This window comes from Manacus candei, unplaced genomic scaffold (genome assembly GCF_025592945.1).
Source record: "Manacus candei isolate 608988 ecotype Guabito, Panama unplaced genomic scaffold, ASM2559294v1 h1tg000023l, whole genome shotgun sequence".
NCBI classification, from domain to species: domain Eukaryota; kingdom Metazoa; phylum Chordata; class Aves; order Passeriformes; family Pipridae; genus Manacus; species Manacus candei.
In genome coordinates, this window is record NW_026138071.1 from 20,228,958 (window position 1) to 20,255,335 (window position 26,378).

General features: G+C 42.5%; 1 protein-coding gene across 9 annotated transcripts in view; it reads right to left on the bottom strand.

The window, feature by feature from the left end:
• Positions 1–26,378, bottom strand: part of PLCL1 (phospholipase C like 1 (inactive)) — a 192,964-nt gene that overhangs the window by 17,061 nt on the left and 149,525 nt on the right. For 8 of the 9 annotated variants that reach the window (XM_051787064.1, XM_051787062.1, XM_051787069.1 and 5 more), the window contains 4 exons: positions 23,050–25,521; positions 20,672–20,875; positions 10,354–10,429; positions 6,391–6,500 (listed from right to left, as the gene is read on the bottom strand). In XM_051787064.1, coding sequence (XP_051643024.1) covers positions 6,391–6,500; positions 10,354–10,429; positions 20,672–20,875; positions 23,050–25,470 — 2,811 coding nt within the window. In that variant the 5' untranslated portion in view covers positions 25,471–25,521. Of the gene's footprint in view, positions 1–6,390; positions 6,501–10,353; positions 10,430–19,058; positions 20,876–23,049; positions 25,522–26,378 lie in introns of those variants that run through there. The other variant, XR_007904473.1, reaches the window with a different exon arrangement.

A 26,378-nucleotide genomic window follows, 5' to 3' on the forward strand; every position in this document is an offset into this window, starting at 1 on the left:
CACCAAGTCTTTTAAAGAGCTCTGGTTCCTGCCTTTGGGCTAAGGCAAGACAGATAAAAAACAGCACATTCACCACTTATGAAGGAGGCATTTATCAACCAGATCAGCAGAGAACAGTACTCTGTTAGGTAAAAGAAAGGTCTGCCTATCCTACCTAATGATCACAGGGCTTGGTTCCCATAGTTTACAAAACACATTGATCAAAACAGCTTTGCATGTGGATCACAAACTTACATCTCCTTATGCTGTAACTCAATACCATTTAAAGGACTCTAAATCCCTTATCCCAGAAAGATCTTGCAACACCCCCACATACAGAGGAGCCCTGGAGACTGACCTGAGGGCCAGGAGCACAGGCTTTGCCCTGAAAGCAGCTCTGGGGCTGGGAGCCTCCCTGCACTCACCGCTGCATTCAAAGCACAGAAAGGGCCTGCGAACAACCTGCACTCCCATGCAACTTCTCCATGCTCTTCACAGACTGAATAAGGAATAACCTAAATCTTTCCTTTCCTTCATCTTTCCCCCTACTTTTAAATCAACTGCTCAAACTAAGCAGATTCGTATTTATAAGACTAAATGGATGTTGACCTCGATGGACCTCTTCACCTTCTCTCCAGCACTCTCAGAAAGCCAGCTGTTTTGTATTATTTTTCTTTTATTTGTTCTTCAGCTCATGTGTAAGAGATCAAGCTGATCCAGTAACTACGTGAATAATTAGAGCATCTTTGTATTTCATTATATGTTTGTAAAATCTGTCAATCACAGACTGATCGGCTTGGCCAATCTCAGCTGCAGCTGAGCAGGTCTCAGAACCCTCAAAAGTAGGCAGGGCACACAGCCTAGAGAGGTTTAAAAGTCTGAAACACCACTGTGAACTGCATCAACAAAGGAAATGCAAACAATGTGGGGATTAGACAGCAGGAAAGACATTCAGTCTCTCCAGAAAAAGAGCCTTTGGGGTAACCACATTCAAAATATATTTACCTAGATCTGGATATGAGTAGACATGAGTACACATGGAATAACACAATTAGCCCTGCATCTAAAGGCAGGCACGATGACTCCATGCCACACAAACCACTCCTGCCTACAGCTCTTGCTCTTCACTGTCAGAAGATGAGAGCAAATAAAAAGACTTGCTAAAACACTGTGGCTTATGTTCCATCTGTTTTTGCAGTTTCACAAATTGAGCTCCAATGCGTTTGTGTCCACAGAGGTAATACTGGGAAAAGGAGGGAGATAAGACACAGGGAATTTTTGGGGGGTCAGGGGAAAGCCTAACTGACACTTACAGTGAAAGAAATAAATGGTACATAGAATGCAGCAGGTCTGCAGGGACTCATGAATTCATCATGTCCTTATTTAAAAATCTAGATAGGGTAAACTGTCAAGCAAATCCTTTGGCAGCAATCATATAACATAATAGAATATATTGTTACCATTGTGCTTAATCACATATAATATTCCTAAGATTCTGCCAGGATGCTCTGTTGTCCACTCTGCAGCACGCCAAGGAACAAAGGCATGGCTCTTGCCTACTGCAGGAAAAAGGACTGATGTGAAAAGACCGAAATAAATCTCTCTTACAAGATGCTTTTAGAGTACTGTAGAGTACTCATTCAAAAACACTTCCACAGTGCACTATAATAAATCTTAAATTAATGCTGTGAATGGAACTAGTTCTTCCAAAGATTATCAGAAAATCTGTTTTTAAGGTGCTTTAGAATAACGATGACTGTCCGATATGTAGCTTTTGTTCCTAACAAAAGCTACAGTTACAACTCCAGTAACTTATAGTGATGCTAAATTCATCTCAGTTTAGGTGAAGCCAGATAGTCTTGTATGTACATCTTCCAGAAACCTGGCTTCTACCTCTCCAAGTAGCCTTAAAGTGTGCATTTGGGGCTCTGCAACCCAAGTGAGAGGTCTGGATGCTGCAGGTTTCCCAAGCAACTGAAGGCTGATTGTCACAAATGACTGAGGCAAAGAAAGAGGTCATTTGTGGACATCATCCTGCAAAAGTGCTATTTGGGCACCGTTTTGCTGCATAAAGTCACACCAGAGCTAACATTGATCACAACGACACCATAAAATTGTAGATTCCTCCTCCAAAGAGTGAACTGCATTAGCAATTAAATAATTGTATGCCTTCTGCATTCAGCAACCTCTCTCTTGATATATCTAATCAGCATTAATTTAAATGCAGGATAATTAACAGATACACTCATGGATGAGTGCTGAAACCATCCCTGAAAATGTAACCACTAGATGTCTTGTAGCACGTACTAACAGTTGGAGTCCTAGTAAGACAGAACACACAGCAGCAGAGGAGAAATCTTATCATGGGCAGCAAAGAAAGATTAAAGAAAAAATGTGTATTTCAGAGCAACAACTAGAACCAAACAATTAGGTGTCCTCCCTTTCAGTGAAAGACCAAAACAGTAAATGCCACTTTATCTTTTTCTTCCCACGTTTTGTCTATACATAAGTCAGTATGTTGGTATATTAACCAGCCAGGTATTTACCATCAGCATGCAGGCAAGTACCCCAATGGTATTGCTTCTAGAGTTTGTATGTGCTGACCCACTTAAGTACAAATAGCCCATGAAAATATGTCTGCAGACAATCAAACCACGTCCACGTGAGAGCAATAAATCTGACCCATAGTCAACATACTCAGACTTTGTTTGACTTACTTGGCAGGCTCTTGGGACTCAGGCAGATCCCAACTTCTTTGCTCAAGTAAACACCTCCTGGTAGTCTGTGACAGTTTTGCTTCAGCAAGGAGAGTAGTTTTGCAGGCTACAAGGTTTTTTTCCCCCAACATTCTCAAAAACTCATAAAGCGGTCATTGAATCGGTGGTTTGCATATGTGACAGATGCTGAGAGTGCCTCAGTTACTAGAAAATGCTTGGTACAAGATCCCAGAGGAGAGGCAGATGGAGTGGGCAGAAGAGCCCCAGGAGAGGTGGCAGCTGGTACTGTCCTGTGCCAAGAGGGCCAGGAGCAGACCCAGGCTGGCTCTGCATGCCCATCACCCACAGGTACATGAGTGTACCTGACCTGAAAGCCACCTAGTGCTCTGCAGCAGCATTGAGTGCAGCTTTACAGCTCAAGGTCAGAACTGCCCTAACGAGGCTTCTCAGCTTCTGCCTCACAGGGCAGGCAGGAGGAGCCCATGCCTGCTGCAAAAACAACCACACAGTCAGAGAGGAGGTGACCTCATCAGGGCAAGGAGAGAGGAGCAGCAACATTTGGGGAGAAACAAGCATGAGCCCACGCACTCACGTGAAAGCCTCTGCTCAGTGAAATGGATAGTGGCTTGTTTTAAAAACAAGAAATATCTCATGAAAATGAATTGTGAACTTCTGAGACAAGACAGGGTCAGACCAGAACAGTTACCTCAGCTGAGGTAACTGAGCAGCTTTGCAGGCCTGTTAGGGTGAAATGAACAGTTCATAACACCATGGACTCTATGAGGGGGTAAACACAAAATTCCTTTTGCTACCCTTGCGTTTTACTGGAACACAATTAAATACAGAGAGGAAAACACAGCCACAGAGCTGGTGCTGCATGTAAACAAACATGAAAGTGAGACTAAATTTGGGAACAGAACCATTCCTGCAATATCACTGTGAGAACATGAGTCTTCTGTCTAGTGTACCCTAAGTTATACCTCTCAATATTACTGACTGTGAGCCTGACAGTATTTTACACAGCACGTGACCAAATAGGAAGATGTGACATTTTAAAAATATGCATCCATGTCAAAGCTGACTCGTTAAGACTGTCACCAAGTTATAACATCCATCTTCTTACTGACGTTTTTACCTTCTGGCAAACGGTTTGTCTTTATTGCAGTTATTACTAATATGAAATTACATTCATATAAACTAAGGAAGAAAAAGGGCATACTATTTTCATTCACCTCTTAAAAGTACCCCAGGGCATTTTTAAACATGAAGAATGTATGATTTTTATAAAATACACTTTAATCTTGCACTCTGTAACTATTTAATTATTTTGCTAGTAGCAATTTCTTATTGCATCTCCTCTTTGTATTCAAAGCTTACCTACTGCAATGAGTCTTTATAAAGAAACACATTAATTAAATATGCCTTGGCTTCACTAGCCTAGGAAAAGACTATTAATCATCTCACAGGCACAAGCACAACATAATACCTGCTATTTTGCTCACAGGCAGCTCACACAAACTGACTTCTGCCACATGATGTAATTGCCTCCAACAACCTTGAGCACATAAAGAGGCTTCTCCTCATCAGCCATTCACTCTCCTCACATACTGTGAAGCAGGTGATGCATTTGTGAGATGTTAGGGGCTATTTTTTTTCCTTTTTTACAACACCATACCAATATCTAGTGAAATACATTTGCAGTGTCCACCCTGCCACTGGACATATGGGGACACCAAAGGCTTGAGTGGGACAGGGTTGTTGGTGTCTTCTCACTAAATCCTCCTGAGGAGCACTCACCAGCACTGAGGGGAGTCAGTGCCAAACATGAGATGCAGCTGTAACCAGCAAATAGGTTTGTTAGGGCCAGGGTCACTGAAAGACAGTACTTTATAAAGGGGGTGGGAGAGGAGGAGAAAAAAAGAAAAAAGATGGACAAATTAGAACAATGACTGATGGTCTCATATAGAAACCTCAGGTACAACTTCATTCCCAGTTTTCTAATGTCATTGCTGAGTTGGACTTCAGTCAGAATGAAAAGACATTTCATGTGCATTCCGTTGTCACAAACTGTTAATATTTTATTGGGTGAGAAAGGTAGAAAAGAAGTTGTGGCTTAGAAATGAAATAAGTCAATTATTCCTTGACCTTGACTGGATGTTTTAAAAGCTTTTCAATATGTTTGCAGCATGTGCTAGGCAGCAATTCTTTTTCATGGAAAATGTTTCTCTGATATCCTACCTTCATTAATCATAGGTCACCCTCAGAGGTGCAAGCTTCTCATTTAACAAACATCTAGAAATTGAAAAAGTTCAGAGTAACTCTAACTGTGTCTAGAGTGACTCTGAGCATGAGGCATTTATTTTACCTAACACAGCTAAAGGTATTCAGAATAATGTTCAGAACTGCCTAGTGTGCTTTTCTTTTTGGTCCTCTTCAGCTACTTGTGGAATAGGTCAGCCTGTTCCATAATGTTGGAACTGGTTGCCTTTTCACCAGAGGTCCTATTAACTGAGCCAAAACTCATTCCACTCCTCACTTTCCTCGCTCTCATGGTGCATGCAAGAAACCACGGGTGACCCAGGTCTTCTCTAACCCTTCTTCTCTACTACCAATGCCTCTCCCACCACTTTTGCCCTTTAGCCCCTCTGTTCCCAAGTTCTTTTTCCTCTCTCCTGCTCAAGATATGTTAGTGCTCTTTCCAGCACCACAGTGCTGATGTATGCATCTCCTACTACCCTTGCTACCGCCGTTGCACTCTACATTTAGGGGTATATTTGATGAGGAATTTAGTAAAAATGCCTTCTCAAATGCTTGCTCTGGGATGCCAGCCAAGGGAAAGGCACTGGGAGGTAGCAGGGAAATGCTGTCAGACAAGGCAACCTGCTTAACGGGAGCTGGAGGAAGGGAGCAGCACAGACAGAGCAAGGAGAAATTAAAGCGTGATCTATCAGAGCAGAGTGGGAAATGAGGCTGTGAAAGAAGGTGTGAGTTGAATGCTAACAACCTGAATGCTTGGCTCAGGCCTTCTTCCTTGCTTTCTGCTGGGGCTGCACCAGATCCCCTCCTTTTTGCATCTTTGGCTGTCCTTGGGTGTCTTCACCCAGGCGCAGTCATACAGTACTGTGACAATTCGGGTTGATTGGTGCTGAACCAGTAGCTAAAGCCTGGTGAGTATCAGTTACACCACACACTGTGTCACTGTGCAGCCAGGATGGAGGGATGAAAATCCCCTTTTCAGCTGTTTGGGCAGCGCTTCACTTTTGAAACATAACCCTGCAGGATCTACAGTGTTCCTCATGCATTTTCATGACAGCCCCTCCTGCCCTGTCCCTTCCCAAAGAGATGCTCTAGTTCTCATTTTACAAAACAACCATATGAGACACAATGACCTCAGACAGATCATTTTCAGGATGAGTGGGGCAGAACAGATAAGAAAGCCACGTCCCTGAGCATACAAACCACAAGCTTTCTTTTCTGTTGAGGCTTAGATAAATTCCCTTCCACAGCTTCCAAATCAGAGGTGTAATTAGGCATATTTGATAAATATCAACAAGTGAGGGTAATTCATACATCCCATTAAAAAAAGAACATGTTGTTTCAGTATTAGTAAAACAGTACAAACAGATGAGCTAAAAGAGCAAAGGTTTGCTTATAAGGTTAATAGGAGACATGAGGCAGTGCTTTCTGTGCTTACCTTCAGCACTGTGATATTCCATGCAAAACTCTCAATAGCTTTGCTTAATTTTCTTCCTTTCAAACCTTCCTTTGTCCCAAGGTTATGAAGCTCTTCATGGAATTCCATTCCTAAAAATACAGATTGCACCATTAACCAATGCATGATTGATCTTCCCCATAAAACACTGAGTGAGCATTTTCAGTCTTGCAGCTGGTACTTCCCACAACCTCCTTCTGTGCTTCCCTTTCCTTTTATGACTCCATCCTGAGAGAGCATCTTCCAGAATAAAAGTGTCATGTGCAATCTTGGGGTTGTGCTTCCACTTTGCATGTGACTCTCCTTGCCAGCGCTGGGGTCCCACACAGGCACAAGCCTGGTTCCCTCTCACACTGCCTGCAGTCTGCATTGCTGCAATATTGCAGCAAAAGGCAATGGCTGGCAACTCTCCTTGCACAGATGATTTTGTCCCTTGGAAGGCTCTCTGACAGACATGGAAGATACCTGTTCAGCACAGCAAATACAGACTCCAATGCACATCTCCTCATTAATCTTAATCACAGTCATACAGAAAAGCCTTTACACTTCACAATGATAAATTATGTCAGAAACACATAAATCTAATCACAGGATTGCTATTCCTGCAGTGCAGAAAACTGAGACTTCCAACCACACCCCTGCTACATTTCATTGCTACTTTCTGTGGCAAACGCCTGCAAATCTGTTGCTGGATACAGGAATTCAGGAAATCTGGGAGGGGATTAAAAACCTTAAAATATCAAACTGGCCTGCCAATTTCACAAGATTTGCACAGTGTATGCAAATATTTCTCAGAGTCTGGTGTGGATTGAGAGACAAAATGGAGAGAGAGTTGTTTGTGTTCCCCTAATTTGTACCTTACAAAGACCAAACTGGCACCAAATAACCCCAAAGCATCAGAAGCCCAACCTGGCTGAACAAACCAAGCTCCATCTCCAGTTGTTTCATAGCTCTCCCTCCCCTACCATTTTACGGTAAATGTCACCCACGAATTCAAGCTTTGCTGAAATTACATCAAAGAAATGCCTGTTGAGAGAACATCTGCCCGGTGTAAATGCAAAGGGCTGCTTAGCAGGTTGCTGAAGGACAGTCCAAGGCAGGCTTGCACTCAGCAGAGCTTGCCCAAAGCACTCCTAGAAGACTAACAATAAGTTTTTTCTTGCCTTACGGCGACTCCAGGAGCTCAGTAACACTGAGGCAGTTCAGCCCCACACAGTGCAAGATTTCTCTACTGTTTATATTCCAAAACTTCACCCACTAACAGGTTTTGCCTGTAAAGGATAAGAGAGTTCCTTTGGAAAACAGTCTAAATAACTGCACCCTAAGCAAGATGTCCTTTTAGGTGTGCCCCGTGCCAACTGAATTACAAATCATTTCACTTCAATTAGTGAAAGAAAACCTTCAAATGACTCACTTTGTCCTGGAAGAAAAAACATGAAGGCTAAGGGATCTTAGCTCCACGCCGGCAGCCCTGCCTTTATGCAGCATCCTTTTAGGTATTTCTCCCTCTGGACCTCACTTCTCCATCTCTAACTTGGAGACAGTGCTGCCTCAGAGAGAGGGAGCCACAAGCATTTGTTAGGCTGTGGGTAGCAGCACCAGGGAAAGCACTTATCAGGTCGATCCTCCAAGCTGCTGTTGATCCCTGTGCATTGGGCTGAGCCTGCACATTTAAAAAAACCAACAAAATCAGCCACCTGAAAAACCATCTGGGAGAGTGGGCAGGACCCTGAAGCACAGGGAACCCAGACCAAAACAGGCTATTGACAGGTTCTCTGTCAACTCCGACAGGCTACGATGTGAAGCAGAGGTCTGGTAGGAACACATGTTCAAAGGGAGCAGAACTGGGGTGAGGTGAAGGACTACATCACAGGCAATTGTACCTCTGACACTTGTCAATTTTGAGTGCTTCATCTTGCCACATTGAAAATGTTATATAACAATTTGCCTGGGTAACACTTGCAACAAACTAATTGGCAATTGAGTGCAGGGAAGGATATTCTCTCTCCTAATCCTTTCCTCTGTCTAAATCCTCAGGCTTCAGAGAAGCACTTTGTATCTCTCCAGCTGTCTTCTCAATTAGAAACAATATTTTAAGTCTAACAAAGCAAAACAAATGAAAATACAAGTGGATACAGCAGCAAAGAGAAAAACTTGAAAAAAATCGTCTTTTTCCAGAGGGAAGGAAGGAGAAGGGAACTGCATGGAACTCTGGACATCAGTGTGGTGGCACAGTACTGCATCATGCCCTCTGTACACATCTCCAGCCCCTTGCTCACAAAGACACCAAAAGTGCCCAAGCAAGTGTTGTGGGTTCTTCTCTTTTGTGCACAGAGCAAGCTGGGCAGAAAGGTGTCTGATGCTGCTGAGGGCCTGCATGGTGTAAAGTATTGCTCTGAAATTACACCACCTGGGGAGACCCTCCTGGTCCTGCATCTTCTCATTACTGTCCCATTCCTTAACCCTCTGCACACAATGAAGGCCTTGGGCTAAGGAATCTTATGCTGCTTATGTGGATAAACAGAACCCAAGGCAATGATGAGGCCCATGAAATCCAGTGAGAAACCACCACTTGCCTCTCCTCCCTTTGCTACCATGGTGCCAGCATAACTAAAGAGCAAAGACTGGGTTCCACCCTGCTCTTGGACCACACAAAAATCAGTTAAATGCTATTGTTGAAACAGTTTCTGAATTCCTTCTAATTAAAAAGATGAATTAAAATATTTACTGCAAAACGGCTGTTTCATTCACTATTTACATTTAGTAGAAGCAAATGGCTGTAGCCTGCATCACTTGCCAAATCCAAAAATGTCTATCAGAAACAATAGTATTTATGATTGTTGTGGTCCCAGAAGACCAGGACTAAGAACACAAATGAAATGCAGTCACAAGTGTTTGCGTTACTGACCTTCAAGGCTTGTTATAGGTTAGGAAAGGTACAGCTGTACAAATTTAATAAATTTAATTTCTGCAATGAAAACTCCTAATGGAAATACACTGTGTGTATTTATTCAGCATGGTTTCTGACACATGAAAGCTGATGGATTTAGTTGTGGAGGATTACCACTGCCAAACGTGGACTCTTATCTCTCCAATGGGGCTTATTCTTGTGCATGAGTGGAAACTATAGGAGACATCTCCCAGTTCAAAATCTAGCCTGCTATCCTGAACAGTGATGAAGAGAGGTTTGCATGAATAACCTGAACTGAGAAGCACAGACACGTTGGTGATTTCTACCATCCTGAAACAGGAGTGGGAACCTGTGGCAGAGTAGACAGCACACAGGTGGCCACTTCTGAAACCACCTCTTCCACTTCTACTGGTGCATACCAGTTCAGACAAAGATATCAGTACAATACACCAGCAATGTAAGACCTACTTCACACCTAGTTACAGTGGTTTGTGCCCATACAAACATAATACAAACATATGAAACATTATGACAAACATAATGAAGAGCCACACAGACTTGCTGTGATACAACAGAATTATATTGGCTCAAGTTTACAAGGTGTAAACCAAACCTAAACAGCAAAAGAGAGGAAAGGCAGGCAACACAGCTTGTTCCTGGGGTTATCAAAACCTCTTGCCTCCTCTGTGGGGTAGAGAATGGCACTCAGTAAAGGCAGGATGCCTTCTCACCCCCTCTTTTTAATTGAACGCCTTTCTAGTTCATTTGACTAATTTAAATGCTGTCAGACATTTCAGAGCTATAGAGCAGATGGAGAAATAGCTTTTAAGGTGAAAGCTGAATATTTTTCCCTCTTCCCACGCCTGCATTGCTACTGGAAGATGAACTTCAGGAGGGTGGAATATGCCAGGGAAAGACTGGAATGCTCACTTACATACCAGGGAACAAATGGTACATTACCAACAAAGTGTAAGTAAACTATGGCATATTGTTTCCCATCTTTCATCCAGAACTGCACAATAAAGATGGATTACCTGCTTTCTGGCACTGAACAATCTTGTCATGAGTGATGTCTGCCGTCTCAATAAGAACCCTGCTCTCTTGAATCATCTGTCAAAAAAAAAAAAAGGAAAAAAATCAGTATTACAAGGGTCTCCTGCAACACCTAGAGCACAGAAAAGTACAAAGCTTGAAACTTGGGAGGAGATCTGCTCTGCAAGTAACACTATGAAGACTGGATCCTTCCTTCCTTCTTCCTATCAAAGCTCCGAGATCTGTATCAAGAGAAGTGTCAGTTGCTCAGAAAATGTTTTGCTCCAAAAGTTAAAGAACAGTTGTTTTATCTCAGTGAAACACCACTGCAAATAACATAAGAGATTTCAGAAGAAAGCAAAGTTAGCAGACAAAATTAATTCTATGTGAAATCAAGCCCTTTTTAATTAGTACTTTTTGTGAAACAAAAGGAGAAATAAGTACAGTCTTTGACATATGTGGTTATTAAAAATGCTACCAAGTCATGAATAGGGTTGATCTCAAAAGGTATTTAAGCCTGTGCTGAACTTTATGCCCTACAATAGTTCAGAGCGCTACAGTATTTCTTGAGTTTCTCTTTGGAGAAATTCAGATCCAAATCTCACCTTATCCTCAGTATTTCTGTTGAAGTTTAATGGAAAAGGGAAAAAGAAACCCCCAAAACAAACCAAAAGAGGCAGTTTCAACAAGCCTACTCAGAAGTTTTAGCAGATGTCCATGCTTACACATCTTTCCAGAGCAGTCCATTATCAGCAAACAAATGAAGGGTCCACTATGTGACAAGTTTCCTGAGCCTCCCCGCTTGCAAATACGAATCTCCTTCGATGGCAACAAGCTTCCAAAACCCCTCAGAAACCCAGGCAAGCAAGAAAATTGGTAGTACATACATCTGTTACAGAAGGCAAGAACATGCTGTATAACAAACTGTGACTGAGAATAATCTCCCTCTCCTGGGATGTACACCACAAACCTCAATCAAATCTAAACAGCATGAGAGTGGTGCCAATTAGAAATGAAGCAAACTGAATACTGTGCCTAATATTACAGCCTGAAATTACAGAAGCTGCCATCTGAAAGCTTTGCCAAAATGCTGCAACTGCTAAAAGCCTTCCTACTTTCAAACAGACCAAACATGAAAACACAACTGGTACGTTTCGATGGTTTTAGTGGAAGACAGCATAACAGTATTAAATTAACACTTGCAAATTAGCACTCATTGTTTTAATTAGACACAGGGGAGGAGAGATGGTTCCACTTGTCACACCCAAACTCCCAAATTCTGGAGAAATTCAGGTCCAAATTTTGCTCCTTGTGCCACCTTTATTTCTTAATAAATGCATTAAGACAGGCTGCATTTAATAAAAGTACCCATGCCTTTGCTTTGATATAAAGAACACATGGAAAACAAAACCCATTATCAGCTTCACAGGAGAGTGAAAAAAGCATGATACACCTACAGAGTGCAAAATTGGTTTTTAACAGAACATACCCAGTGGATATGCCTGAGATTGAAATTACTTTTGATAGTATCCTTTGCCTTTCATTCTTATTACTTGCTTGTTCATGCATCATGTTGATTTTTTTCCTCTTTGATGTTTTCACTTGTCATCTAGAAAGCAATGACAATTTCTCCCCACACTCCAACTTTTCTGTACCACAGCACATTGCTATTTTGTGCTGAAGGAGCCACTCAGCTGGCAACTGCAAACGCTGAAGTTGGTCTGAGCAGTAAAGACAGTGAGAGACCCAGAAAACCTGCAAGTCACTACAGAGGCAGCCAGAGGCCAAACATGCATCTCTTGTACATGCAGACATGGGCTTGTGAGCCAGTGCTGGCATTGGCTGGTCCAGCCAGGTGTTACCAGCAATCTCCATGGCTGCTGTATTCCATGTATCTGTCCTCCTGGGCTTGGGTCCCCACTGGGTCTGTGCCTGCACCCAGCAGCAAGGTGTGCCCTGGGAGATCAATTGCATCTAAGTTGGTACAGGATATCCAAAGTGTCAGACTGTGCTCAGATCCCTAAAGCAGAATGTCACTTGTGAGAGTTTTTTTATATATACGCACACACACATATATATGGCCACAGGAATTATCCTACCACACACAAAAAAAGCAAGCTTGAGAGTCATGCTACTATTGGACCCACTCCTGGGAGTTTCTGGCATGCCCGTTTTAGGATTCTCAGGCATGAAGGTGTTATATTCATTTTTTAACAGAAAAGTGGCACTAGGATGTCAATTATCCCTTACTGCAGAGTAGGTAGAGCAGCCCTCCACTCCTTTGATGCTGACATCAAAGTCTCACTGCTCTCAGCTCAGCAAGAACAAAGAATTAAAACCATATCATACAGCAGAATTTAACCTGTTCCTGTCTTCCTCCTCAGCAATAATCTTCACAAAAATAAGCAGCTTTTATAGCTTTTGTCCCATGACAAATCCTACAAGTGGTTTCAGAATTCCTCAGCTCAGCGACTGGTGTTAGGGGACAGCCTCAGCGACCAACTGGTACCTCCTCTCACACATTCCTCTAAGAAATAATGCATTAGGTAGAAAAAATACACCCTGGGCCAATTATGATACATGATTTTGGCTGGCCTATGATATCTTCGCCACCTGTGATAACCCAGCGTGCAGGACCCAGTATCTCTACATGACAGGCCAGACTCTGCTCCCAGCAAGAGCTGCATGTGCAGTTTCAGTGGGCACAAGATCCTGCTTCCCAATACTATTGTAAAAAATCATAACAATAGGCTAGTGCAAGGACAAAGCCTAGGTGGTCACTGTGAAGGACCAGAGACTGACTCATACAGACAAGAGTACATCAGGCAAGTAACTCCCACCCAGGAATAAAGTTATAGCACAGGGTCATGGCATTTGGATACAGTTATTTCTTGTCACTGGTTGTGAAATGAGTCCATGGTTTCCCAGTCTGAATCATCCCTTGCTTTTCCAGCTGCCATCACATCCAAACCCCTTCTTGGAGATGTCACCTGCTTCTTGTAAAGTAGGTGACAAAAACCAGAAGCTCTAAACACAACACGGAAGGTGGTGAGATTTTCTGCTGAGAAGGTGACTCCATAAATCACATGACAACCTGAGATTTTCTAGCCCAGCTTTGCCAGTAATGTTTCAAAACCCACCAACCTGCCTCAAAAGTGGAAAGTAAGCTTTCTAAAGTTTGCTGCATGAATTTCCATGCACCTTTACTCTGCTCAGACCTGCACTGAGCACTGCAGGCAGCTGTTTCATCTGGTTGGAGCCCATCAGGCTGCTGTTAAATGTCAGCTCCTGAGCAGCAAGTCACTTCTGTGAGTGACTCACAGAGAGAGAGAGATGTCCTGCTCCCTCAGAAAACTCAAGTTCCACCAGTGTGTGTTAACCCCTGAACATTGAGCTTCAATGGATTGACCTCCATATACTGAAAAGCAACCTTTAGAGGATGGAAGCTGATATCTGGGTCCATTTGGATTCAGGAAAGAAATTTTTAACAGCTGCTACAGCTGGCAGGATTGCTTAAGACAACTTGCATTTCCCATGTCAGAAAGAAGGTGATAAACTTTACAGAGTGATGTGCTTAATGTAACTATAGGGGTGAAAAATTGGACAAAAATAAGAGTGAAAGCACACAAAATTGATTATGTAGGTATAATATTCAGTAATTATATTCAATACTCTATCTAATAATATAGGTATAAAAATTCAGTCCCTATAGGATAGGGACTGAAAAAGCTACGCAGAAGATTGAATGGGAGAAACCACTACATACCTTGACATCATTTGGGGTCCTGCTAATTTCAGTACTGGGCCCTGCATCCCTGAGACCCGCAGGGAGGACATGGGGTTCCTCCTAGAGCTCTGTGAAGGACATGGGGTTCCTCCTAGAGCTCTGTGGGGACAAGGCATGGCCACTCCTCACTTCAGGGACTGCTGTCATGTTTCCATGGGAGCACGGACACAAAGATTTCTGTGAGTCTTGGAGGTGCTAACCCTCCTGGAGAGGCTGCAGCACCAGAAACACTCTCACAACAAGGAGTGAACAAGGGGCTGTTCAGACTGACAAAAGATGCACATGGCACAAGTCCCAGAACTAAATGTCACATTTAATAAACTAATGGGAATGAAGAATACAAGGCCTCATCTACATAGGTTAGTTTTTTTCTGAAAAATAGCTCATTTAATTTAATTGAATTTAAATATTATTACGCAATGCTGAAAGCAAGATGCATAAACTTGATTCATCACCACCTACCCGAAGCACCCTGTTCATGCTCAATTCTCACAAAAGCATAGGAGGCAAGAGCTGCCACAAACCCAGGGGATCTCTCTTTATCCAGTATATGAGACCCAGAAAGTGCAACAGACCACAGGCTGAAAATATAATTGACCTGTCTCACTTCAGTGTCTAAATATAGCATGGACTATCAAATTTTAAATCCCATTGCTTCATGCACAGAACAATGCTTTATTTTGTCACTTCTGTTAAGTGTTAATTACAAAGCTAAAAAAAATTTAAGTGAAATTTAATATATCTTAATGCTGAGGTCATCATATTACTCACACAAAATTAACAGGGTTATTTATTACCCATATTAAAGGCAGTTTAATCATAGGATCAGTATAAACTGAACAAAAATGTTCTTTCTTTTTATTTTAATGAACTCCTGCGCTAAAGACCAATTTCTTCTTTTCATTACAAACTATTCTACAAACTGAAAGGGAAAGAGGAAATTAACACAGCAGAGTCTCACCAAAAAAGGGAAAAAAAGACAGGAAAATCTTCTGGTGGCAAATTAAAGCACTGCTCCTGCTAGGAAGATAAATGATACAAAAGGGACATTTTAAGGAATCCTCTCATAAATATTCCAAAGTTTAGAACAGAAACTGACTGAACATCAAACTAAAAAGTAGCCTTCTCTTAGGTATCTGCTCATGGCCATTGCCACAATCTTCTATGCCTTTCACTGACAATGTAGAATTTTTCCTGGGTAAGGGGTACTATATTGTGCCTTTATTGTGATATAAAAAAAGTGCAAACCAACCAACCAACCACAAAAACAAACAAACAAGCAAACAAAACTTAAGCCAAACCAATCAATCAAAAATAAAAGAGGTTATGAAAATAAAACCAATTCAAAGAACAGCTGAAGTGCAAACTGAGCTCATGAAAATTTGCATTGGATTTCCTTTAGCATTGAATATTTGTTGCACACATTTGGGACAAGAAACATCCAGGCAATCAATCATGTGCCAGCAAGTTTTGAAAAAAAGAAGGATGTGCATGTGGTGCCAGGACGTGGGAGGGAACGCTGTCCACCGGTCTGTCCACCACCTTGTCTCTGTCCCGACACACTTCAAGGCAGATTTCTGTATCTGAGCCTTTTCCTGCAACAGCCCAGTGTGAGGAACAGCTGTCAAGGACAGTAACACGAGCTGGAAACATCTGAAATACCTTACTGACACAAATTGCAGAAGGAACTGAATAAAGTTCACCCTAAGTTACAATTTCATGTTTTCAGTTACAAATATTTCTGGGGAAATACAGAGCCAGAGTGTTGCAGGATGTGTCCTGTGCAGGAAGACCAGCCCAGAATAGGAGCAATGGAGGAACAGGGGGGAGAGGTCAGCTTTCAATATGCTTGTGCTAAAACAGAGTAACTGAAGTACCCAACTGGAACTTTAATTTGCAAGAAAAGTTCTGATCTGACTGTTTTCAAGTTCTGTTTTAGAAATGACTAAGGGACTATCAGAGAGAAACTGTGAGAGTGGTGGGTAAATAAGAGAGAGTAAATAAGAGAATTATAAGAAGTGGAGAATGAAACAAGACTTTCCTTAATAAGAAATGGAAAAAGAAACAGCCTTTCCCAGTTTATGTCCAATTTTGGGCGGAAAACTCTTTAAAATAAATAAAAATTCAAGACAATGTCCATGTATTGGACTGTGTTTGACGTCAGTGCCTTATGACACTTCCCTGGCAGTGGATGCTCTGCTCTGCAATAGCCCTGTCTTCAGCTGCTTAGAGAATTGTGAAAAATGTTCCTTTGGGGATGACTCTGTCCCAGCTGAGGTATGAATTTCAGTGGAAATGCTCACGAAAATCTATTTAGTCATTTTGCATTTACATAAACTGAGAAAAAGGACTTTCTCCTTGGGAATAAAGAGCTTTCACATCTGCATCAAGACAAAGAAACCCCCAAAAAATGGAATATGAAAAGAACAGCAGACAAAGAGCAGCTCCTCTGCACACACGCCTCAGCAGATTTCTGCGAGCATGCACAGACCAATATCCCTGTCAACAAAAACTCTGCCATTAAATACATTGACTTATTTCCCAGCAGCATCACAGACATTTCCTCTCCTCTCAAAAATCCCCAATCCATCCCCATATTGGCTGAAACATTCTTAACTACCTTACCACCTCCCAACAGCACCTACAGACACCCTGTCTTCCATAAGTGTCTGCTCCAACAGAGCAAGATCAGTTCCAGTAAAGAGGCTTGAATACAAAGAAAAACATTAATGTCAGTGTGAGCTTATATAACAAATAGCTTCATTGTTCAATGTTTTTTATACTTCTTGTTATTTATGATTTGAAAACTTGTAAAGATCCTTGAACATCTTTTTTTAATTTTCTAGAAAAATTTCTGCATGCACATGAGCAGGGTGGCTGGGTAAAACCAAGAAAATTTATCATCACTTGTTTATTGCTTTTGATTTTCAAATGATTTAATCATTTGATCTTGGAGGAAAAATAACACTGAACCAATAACTGAAAAGCAAAGAGCACAAGTATCCCTGAGTTCATGCATGCTTGCACCTGCACATGAATATATCGTGCAGACACAGAAATCACAATCTGTTTCCAAACAATTCTCAACCAAAAAAAATTCTAACTTCACAGGATAACTGTTTGCAATGAATAATTCAACCATCTGTCAGGTCCAGCTGGGCCCCATTCCCTCTTTTCACATGGAGTATCTCCTTTTTTAGGTGTGATCCCTGAACAGCAGCTTTAATTTGATAGGTTGTGAAGCACACTGTGCATGCTGCCCACCTGAGTGACCAGTGACAAGGGGGAGAGGGAGAGCCTTTCCTCATGGGAAAGGAAAGCTCTGAAGAACAACTCTGTAAGTGACACAATACATTATCCTACAATGTATGTGTGGGAACCAGTGAACATGACCAGAGTCCAGTCATCACACTTTGTGTGTGGTATCAACCAAAGCTGCAAGTCAAAAAAAACCATTCTAAACTGTATTTCTGGTCATTGACACACTTTTGAAAAATGTTTTCTGTGTATTGTCATCACTCCACCTTATTTTCTTGGGTTTGGCAAATCCTATTCCCTTCTCTCCTCTGCAGAAACTCCCATACAACCCAGCACCATCAATGAAGCCTCTTCCTACATGAGACATGGCAACAGTAGAGTTCCACTAAACCACTGCAGTGCATCCATAAAAAGAGATAAATAGAGTCCTGAAAAATCATGCCAGTTCCTTAAACAAAGTACATTAAATTTTATTCTAATAAGGCCTCTCTCAAAAGAAAATATTTAATGCAGCGCACAACGGTAAAATTAATTGCCCAGGAAAAAACAAACAAACTGCACAAACCAGTCTTTGTCTATCCTGCCTGCTGACAAAGGCTGAGCAGGAAGGAACAGACAGTTAATTCTTTTCCAGATCATTGTGGCAGGTCTCCGAGCATTTGCACCTCCATTTCCCTGGACCGTCAGTCCTGCTTATGCCCCATTAAACACACAGGCAGAGTCTATACTTGCCATGGAAAAAAAAGAAAAAAGAAAAAGGTAAGTTCAGCTGGCAATTTTCTCTAAGGGGAAAAAAGATTCTGACACATAGAACTGTTATTTTCAAAGCACACCTTTTAAAGAATGTGACATCTGTATTGTTTTCAGAGGTGGTGAGGATGGGTTTGCCCAGCACTCAAGCTCCCCGTGCTGTGGAGCCCAGCAAGTGGGGCAGACATATAATTACAGACTCCCACTGTGAGATTTAGGGTCAAACTTTTTCCCATTTTACTGTAGAAGGAATTAAGAAGTATAGCCTGTTCATACAAGAGACAGGCCAATATAAACAGATTTTATTTTATTTAAAAATCCTCTTAGGCCTATTCATTCAAAAAGTGCTTTGAAGTAAAAAGACATTTCTGAGGAATTAAAGGCAAGCAGCAAGCACTTGTGGATCCAGTTCCTTGACACCATATTTATCAACAATATAAAAGGCTGAACCATAGTGTATCTTGAATATAAATAAATAAATAAATAAGCTAAAATACTTTATATTGCTTTCCACCAACATCTCCTTGTGCTCTCATTTGCACAAAAAATATAAATATTAAAAAGAAATACACCCTGGATTACGCCAAGTCTATATATAGGAAGGAGGAGCCCCTTATCAACATTAAAATTGCAAACCCCTCCCCACACTGCGATTTCAAATATCCAGATGGATAGAGACAGTTCATTTTTTTAAACACAGAAAAAGCTAAACAGATTTCAATATTCTGCCTCTAGCATTGTCTCAAAAGGCAAATATCCAAAAGGCAGCAAAAACATTTATTAAATCTGGCTTTTGCTTTTTCAGAAGCAAATAGTTTCAGCAAAGTAAGAAGCAGTTGCAGTCAGACAAAGCAGGTAAAAATAAAGTATTTTGTTGGCATTACCAGAATTATAACTCAAATCAATCCTTACATAGGCAAGGCAGAACTCCCTTCTCTTTCACTGGTTTTAGTGTTTGCACAGTCTCTTGACATTCAAGGTACATTTTCCCCCATCAGAGACAAATGTGAGAACAAACATTACTTAAAACAGTTATACAAGTGTTCCTGTCTACATCCAAAAGAGGCCTTTCACCTATTTAAATTGAAAAACTGTTTCTAAAGTACAAGGAGGCCTTGAAACGTCCCATGTGTACTCTTCAGTATATAATTACAAAGATAAGAAGTGACACATTCATTTTGGTAAGACTTCATTAAGCACGCCTCTAAAGACAGAAAAACCTCTTATTTATGTGGTATTTGCTCTTTCAGAAAGACATCACACCATGTAACAAATCTACCCCAAAAAAATTCAGTCTAAAATAAGGCAATCAACTGGATTTGCAAACCCTCTTTCTGGTATTGTTACAGCTGGTATTTTATTACCATAACCTAATCACTTTCAAGTAATACAAACTACTCTGGAAGAAACCCAAGGGTTATTTCAGGGTATTTTTAATATTTCTGTTTTAATCAACATCAGTGTCTCCCTCCTCACCACAAGCTGATTTTTCCCTTGAAAAGTGTGTTATAACGGCAAAAAAATGAGATGAAAAGGAGGCAAGATTTGGCACACTGAATAGCTGGTCAAAGCTGTGATCACTCTTCACAACACTTCAGGTTCTCTGGAAGCAATTTGATATCCCCAATGTTATTCACCCTTTTATTCCTTATGAACACAAGCTGCAGAAATAACACAGGCTGCAGAAATAACTGCTGTGCACTGAACAAGAGTTGTGATTTAGCCTGGCTGCCACAGTGCAATATTTAAGTCAGGCTTTGCAAAAACTCTGCAGCTTGCTATCAGTTGTGCAGAGCACCTACAAAGGATGGGGAGCGAGGGGGCAGTGTCGTGGCCCGAGAGGCACCTTGTGACAGCAACTTCTGCTGCTGGAAGTCACGCACAGCTGCTGCTCAGTCACCCACAGAAGTGACATATGTCATACAACGAGCAGCAGCGCTCATCTGGAATGATGCCAGTTTGTGTCTCTACATCTGCATAAAGTATTCCTGTACCATATTGACCTCTCCTTCCCCGTGCCAGAAAACAGGCATTTTTAAACTTCCCTTGCAACTTTGCCATGCCCTCCCCAAGAGCAACACTTGGTCTGACAGGGACACGGGCAGTACTTAACAGTGCTGCTGAAAAGTGTCAGGAAGGGGACAGCTCGGCTTTGCCTGGGAACTCCCATGCTGCAGCTCCCCATCTAATGGCCTTGTCCTCTCCTGCGGGGACGCAAGCCAAGGGCAGTGCACAAATCTTGCCGCTTCTCAAGGACAAGGACTAACAATCACCAGTGCAAGCTGAATTGCCCTAGTTTTGTAAACAAAGTCCTCTTCAAGTGCCAACCTGTGCTAGCCACAACCGTGTTTAAAAAAGGAAACAGCAACAAAAAGCCCAGTATGGCATTGTAGTGATTGAAGGACAACTTCTTCACAGCCCGAGTCATGTGAAGGGCCTGGTCATTTAACCGAAACATCTAGGCACGTGAAAGCCGCACCCACAGCAGTGGGGAAACACAGAGGGAGCCGTGGGGGAGTGCCTACCAGGTCATACGCTGCCAGGACCTTTTTCTGCACATCGGGCACGGTCCCCAGAGGCTCCAGGTAAGGAAAGGTGTCCTTCATGCAGAGGGTGACGGAGGGCGAGCTGTCGCTGCTCACGAGCCGGGAGGACAGGGTGAGGATGCACTGCTTCAGGCTGGCGATGGGCGGCAGCCCGCACAGCTCCTTCACAGACACCATGGCATTCTGAGGGGAGGAAAAGAAACACTTCAGCACATGTTCTGTTTGCCACTCAGTCTCCCCTGCCCACCAGTGCCTTGTCAGCCCTTGCTACTTCTCCTCTCTGATGCGGGGCAGGGCTGTCCCGCTGTCTGCTGTCCCTGGGGCCCCCATGGATGCCATCCCACACAGGAATTCCCTGCTAGCCCCATTCTCTGTCCCCATGAGTACTGCCAGTTCCAGCTTTCCCCCAGACCCAGGCATCCCAACTGCCAGCTCTTCAGCTACTTTGCATTGCAAATCCAGTCCTAACAGGGACAAGCTCTGGTCCCCAGTACATTAAACCTTCAGCCTAAAATGCTATTTCTCTTCCCCACTGCTTAGACCCCAATTGCTTTTGATGTTGTAATCACTTATTCTCCCACCATTATCATCCTCCAGAAAGAACAAGTCTGACAGACCTTTTATTTCCCCTGGGAAAGGCAAGAAGGAAAAACCCATTTCGTTTTCAGCCTTACATTACCACACTACAAAGAAACACAAACGCTCTTTCCCCTTCATAGGTCACATGTAAGAAAATCAATACTGAATATACAGGTCAAACCAAACTAACATGCCAGGATTTATTTATTTATCAAGTCGGAGGATGTACAGCTGACATGCACCCACCCTTCCTGAGTCATATAAGGAGTGACCAAGATGCACAAAACCCAAGTAAAAGTACTATAACAACCCATACCTTGCAAATGTTCCTCCCACATCTTGTGGAAAAAGACCCATCAGACAATCCTTTTCTCATTGATCAAATACATTAGCTTGCAGTTAAATATAAAACTGTGTCTTAACACAGCACTCCCCAGAACATGATTTTTTATTGAAGTTTTGCTTGGTAGGCACATTAATGCTGTTTCTGAGTCATAGTCCAAGTTTTTTCATATATAAATGAACTATATAAAGTTCACATATAGTGCCTGACCCAGACAGAAGGTGGAGTCAGCAGTTCAAACTAGTTACTTTCAAGGTCTGAAAGAAAGAAAAGCCTGGGAAGAGTTTCCCATTCTTAAAAATATGCTGAGACTATTCCTTCGAGAGTGATTTAAAACTTATGTCATTTTGTAAACTTTTCCAGCTGTCAACATTTCATCTGCTTTAGACTCCATCCAGAAAAGTGGGGTCAATGAAGTGCTATGCGTTTTTCTCCCGTTTTCAAGAAAGAAAAAATGAATTGTTTCTGTATCTTTACCAAGGAGATAGATACAGCTGATTTCAGCTATTCATTAAGGAAAAAGTCATTGTTTAATGCTACTCAGTTTTGTTTCTAGGCAGTGCCTGAAGCTCTGAACTGAGCTGCCCCTTAATTAACCCACAGAGTCGCCCCCACCATGGAAGAGAGCACTGGGCAGACTGGTTCTCGTTTGGCCTCGCTGCCACTTCACCTCCTGCCAGCCATGAAGGTCTCACCTGAGCAGTTGTGACAGTGCTGTGCACCTGGGCCCTGATGCTGCCAGCCTCAGCAGGCTCTGCTACATGGAGCAGCATGGGGGGGTGGACAGAGTGCCAGGAGACCCTCTGAGCCAAGACGTGGCACCGGTGTCTGTGCCGGCACTCAGCCAGCCAAGACAACACAGCTATTTAGCAGGGAGGAAATTGCAATTTGAGTGGCATTCAGTGCCTACGTCGAACATCTGCAGTCCTTGGGCAAACAGTGGCAACGCACACTCGGGAAAACATGCCGCTCTTTGCACAGTGGGTTTCTGTGGTGTAGACAAGACCTTAGTGACACCATCCACTGACTGTTTCTTATACTCACCCAAAGAAAACTAAGAGCACAACCCTCACACAGCTAGCAAAACAAAAGCTTGCTGACGTTTTCTAGAACCAACAAGGAAATGAAGTACTTGAGACTTGAGGTGGGGGGACACAAATGTACCCTCAGTTCAGCTTTCTCAGAAAAAAAACAACCAGTAAAGCGTATGTTTGAAGAGCACATACTGATTTTTAAAATGTTTCTGCCTAATCCTACATCTGTTTATTACTTAACACCTGTAACTATCAGCCTTCCAATGTCCACTTAAAAGCTGACAACAGCTGTGGCTCTGAAGCTTCACCAGCTTCAGTAGGCTTGTCCTACAAGCAGCTCACCCCATGATCTTCACTTCCACATTGAGGACACCCCAGCACACACAATGGAAGCGTCATACCTGCATATTTTCTCTCATGTCAGTAGCCTCTCGCAGTGGATGCACTGCCAGCTTAAAGATGTCATCAATAGTCTTGAGACCAGTGTTCCTCAGCATGGTGTACTCCCTTGCTTTCTTCCCTATCCTCACCGAGAGGCTGCGCTTCTGTGCCTTCCCGCCTCCGCTGCGGTTGGTTATGGCAATGTGAACAAAGAGGGTAACGTGCTCCATGATATCACCAACAAAAGAGCGCAGGGGTATGTGCCTGTACCCAGGCTGTAAGCACTCCAGAGGGATGGTATACTGTCCTATGAACTCATCCCCAATGTAGTCATCATCCAAAACAACAAAGCGGATCATGGCCAGCTCCGGCAGATTGATCTGGAACTCAAAGCTTTCATCAAAAATGGGGTTATCACTGTTTTGTTGAACAGTTTTAGTTCTTTGTTCGGTGCAGTCTGCAGGAATCCCATGTATTTCTATGCAAACATAGGGGTCTATAACATCCCCTTTTGCACATGCACCCTTGGGCTTTGGAAAATTCTGACCACTGATTATTTTGACATGTAGGACCTGAGGAGAGACCCCTGGCACAATACCCTTGGTATTTGCACTGAAGTAAGACACTTCATCACGCATCACTGAAGGCCTGAGAACGTACCCACATCCCCCATTCTGTAGGAACCAACCAGTGTGTAGGTCCATCATGGGCCCTGGGGTCTGATAGTTCATTGCCACTATCTGGCAACCACAATTCCAAAAATCTTGAGGATTTAAGTTACTGGAGTCTATCCTCATAGCACTCGGGTACACCCTGGACAGAAACTTTTTGTTGTAGTTGACAAAATCTTCAGGGTATTCATTTGCAATCCGACTGGCTTCTGCCTCACTGAAGGAGCACATTTCCCAATAATTTTGAAATTTCATGGATGTCTCAAAGTCTTTGTATTGGACAGATTTGCATAGGGACACCAAATCAGACAATTCCCTGCAGAGCCAGATCAGCTTTGGTTCCCTTGAGAAGTCTTCTGACAGTCTTCGGGATATTTCAGCCTCTTCATCTTCATCCGTGACTTCTCCTTCCAATATGTCCTGGTCACGGGGCAGTTTCTTCCCCTTCACGATGATCTTCATTTTCAGTTTCTCAGGTGATGGGAGGTAGACTTCTGAGGATAAAGGTGCCTCTGTGTACAGTTTGCTTCCAAAGATTCTTTTCATGTGTTGTACCACTACCTTCTGCTGTTGCACAGAGCAATGGTTCCCCAAGCAGAGAATAAGTGGGTATTCTGAAGCAAAGAAGGCCAATTTGTTTATTACCTCAATAACATTTCGAAAGGCAAGTGGAGACGTCATGTTGTTGCGGTTACAAATAATGGGTTCATTATCTGGGCCGTCACAGACGTCTAGTTCAATACTCCGACAACTCATCTTTAAAGCCCTGACATAACCATTGATATCAGCTGGCCCTCTGAGCTGGTCTTCTATTAGATATGTATTGTGGGATGCATTGATGTAGTAATGTGACAAAGGCTGTGTCATGTCTTGGACAATTTTTTTGTGCTCTGGGTCAAAAATATCACATTCTGGGGACAACAAGTATTGAGTAAATCCATCAATCGCAAGAAAACCTTTCAACCGCCCTTCTTCAGAAAGCTCATACCTACGTATAATATCCAGACACATTTCTTCTGTTATGTGGGTCACTCCTTGCTCAGCCTCTAAAAACAGCATGAGGTCATTGGCATCCAGGTACTCTTTGTTTTTGGATATCTGCACAAGTAAAAAATACACTTCAGGTCTTGTGCAAAGTTCACTGAATGCTTCACAAAATTCCTCTCTCGTTACTCGTGTTGTTAATTTCTCTTTGCTCTTCTGAATTTCCTTAAATTTTAATCTAATCTTTGACTCTTTTAAGGTGGGGTTAAGCTTCTTTATTAGCTCCACAGACGTATCTTCTAACATTATGCCATTGCCATCAACATCTGCTGCATCAAATACAGTTTTTAGCCAGGCAAACCGTGGGGTATCGTGGCTGCTTTCCATCAAGTCCAGGGGTTGTTTGCTACGAGAAACCAAGTACCTTAATCCTGATACCCAAATATTGGCCACATCAGCTGAATTGGCAACCAAGTCAAGGGACTCATAGTTCTCACCATGAATTACTGACAGCGCACAGTCCTCAGAAATCTGATCTGCAAGTCCATTATTCCTGAACGTTTCTGTGTTCTTCCCTAGTCTGATTTCTTTTATAGCAGAAATATCAAGCTTAGCTTTGTCAAGATCCTTCTTGGAAGGCTCCCAACGAAGAGCCTGCAGGTCAGGATCCAGAGTAAAAAAACGGTTATAAATCCGGGAATTTGGACGAACTTTCTTCAGTTCACACCCAGCCTGCATAAAGCTGATACAGTCGCTGGCACTGCTTATTTTCTTCTCTGATGGCATGCTGCTGAAGGACACTGTTTTCTTTCTTCCACATTTTTGGTTTGAAGGATCCTGTAGAATAATTACATATTAAAAAAAAATTAGTTTTTCTTCAGTCATTCTATGAGTGCATAAATAATAGAAAAGACACGTTTATGTAAACATAATTAATGTTCTTCTGAACCTCAAAACACAACATATTACCCCTTCTCACAATTCAGTTCCCTGAATTTATGCTGAGCTATAAAATATTCTGAGCTGTAGAGCAACTTGATTGACTGCAGCATTAGAGATAGCAAGTTTTCATGAGTGATATTTGTAGCTATTAAACTGCCTTCCAGATCTCAGCAACTTGCTACAGCTGTGAGAAGGCAGTATCCAGTTGTGTCATGTACATTTTCAGAGCAGAACTATATGAAAAGATGGGTTTGATGGGAAGCTCCAGCACCTAGTTAAGGTCTGCATAACCAAAATTTGGAGGATCCCACCGGGATTTAAGAGATATCACGAATAAAGGAGGAACTCTGGGATAAAAAGGCATGAACAAAGAGTCTCGGACTATGTGGGAGAAGTTGTCTCTGAAGCACTGTTGGGAGCCTGGGATGAGTCAGCATGCCAGTGGGACACATGTGACAGCTGGTGCTCAGCAGATGACTGTCCTGCCTCTATTTTTCTCTTCTCAGCAACCTTGGACACCTCTAGCAACACTAAAATGAATCAAAATAACAGTCATGGGTCAGACCTCTGAGATACACATCCAGGAGAGTCTGGGTCTTCTTGCCAGTATATTTGAGTGTTCTTTGGCAAAGGGAGTTCTCCCAAGGCTGAGAAGCCCATCTCTGCATGCTTAATTGCATGGCTCATGTGGGAGCCCCACATACAGGTCTGCCAGCTAAAAGTATTTTACACTCTCGTCCCCCCCCGTTTGT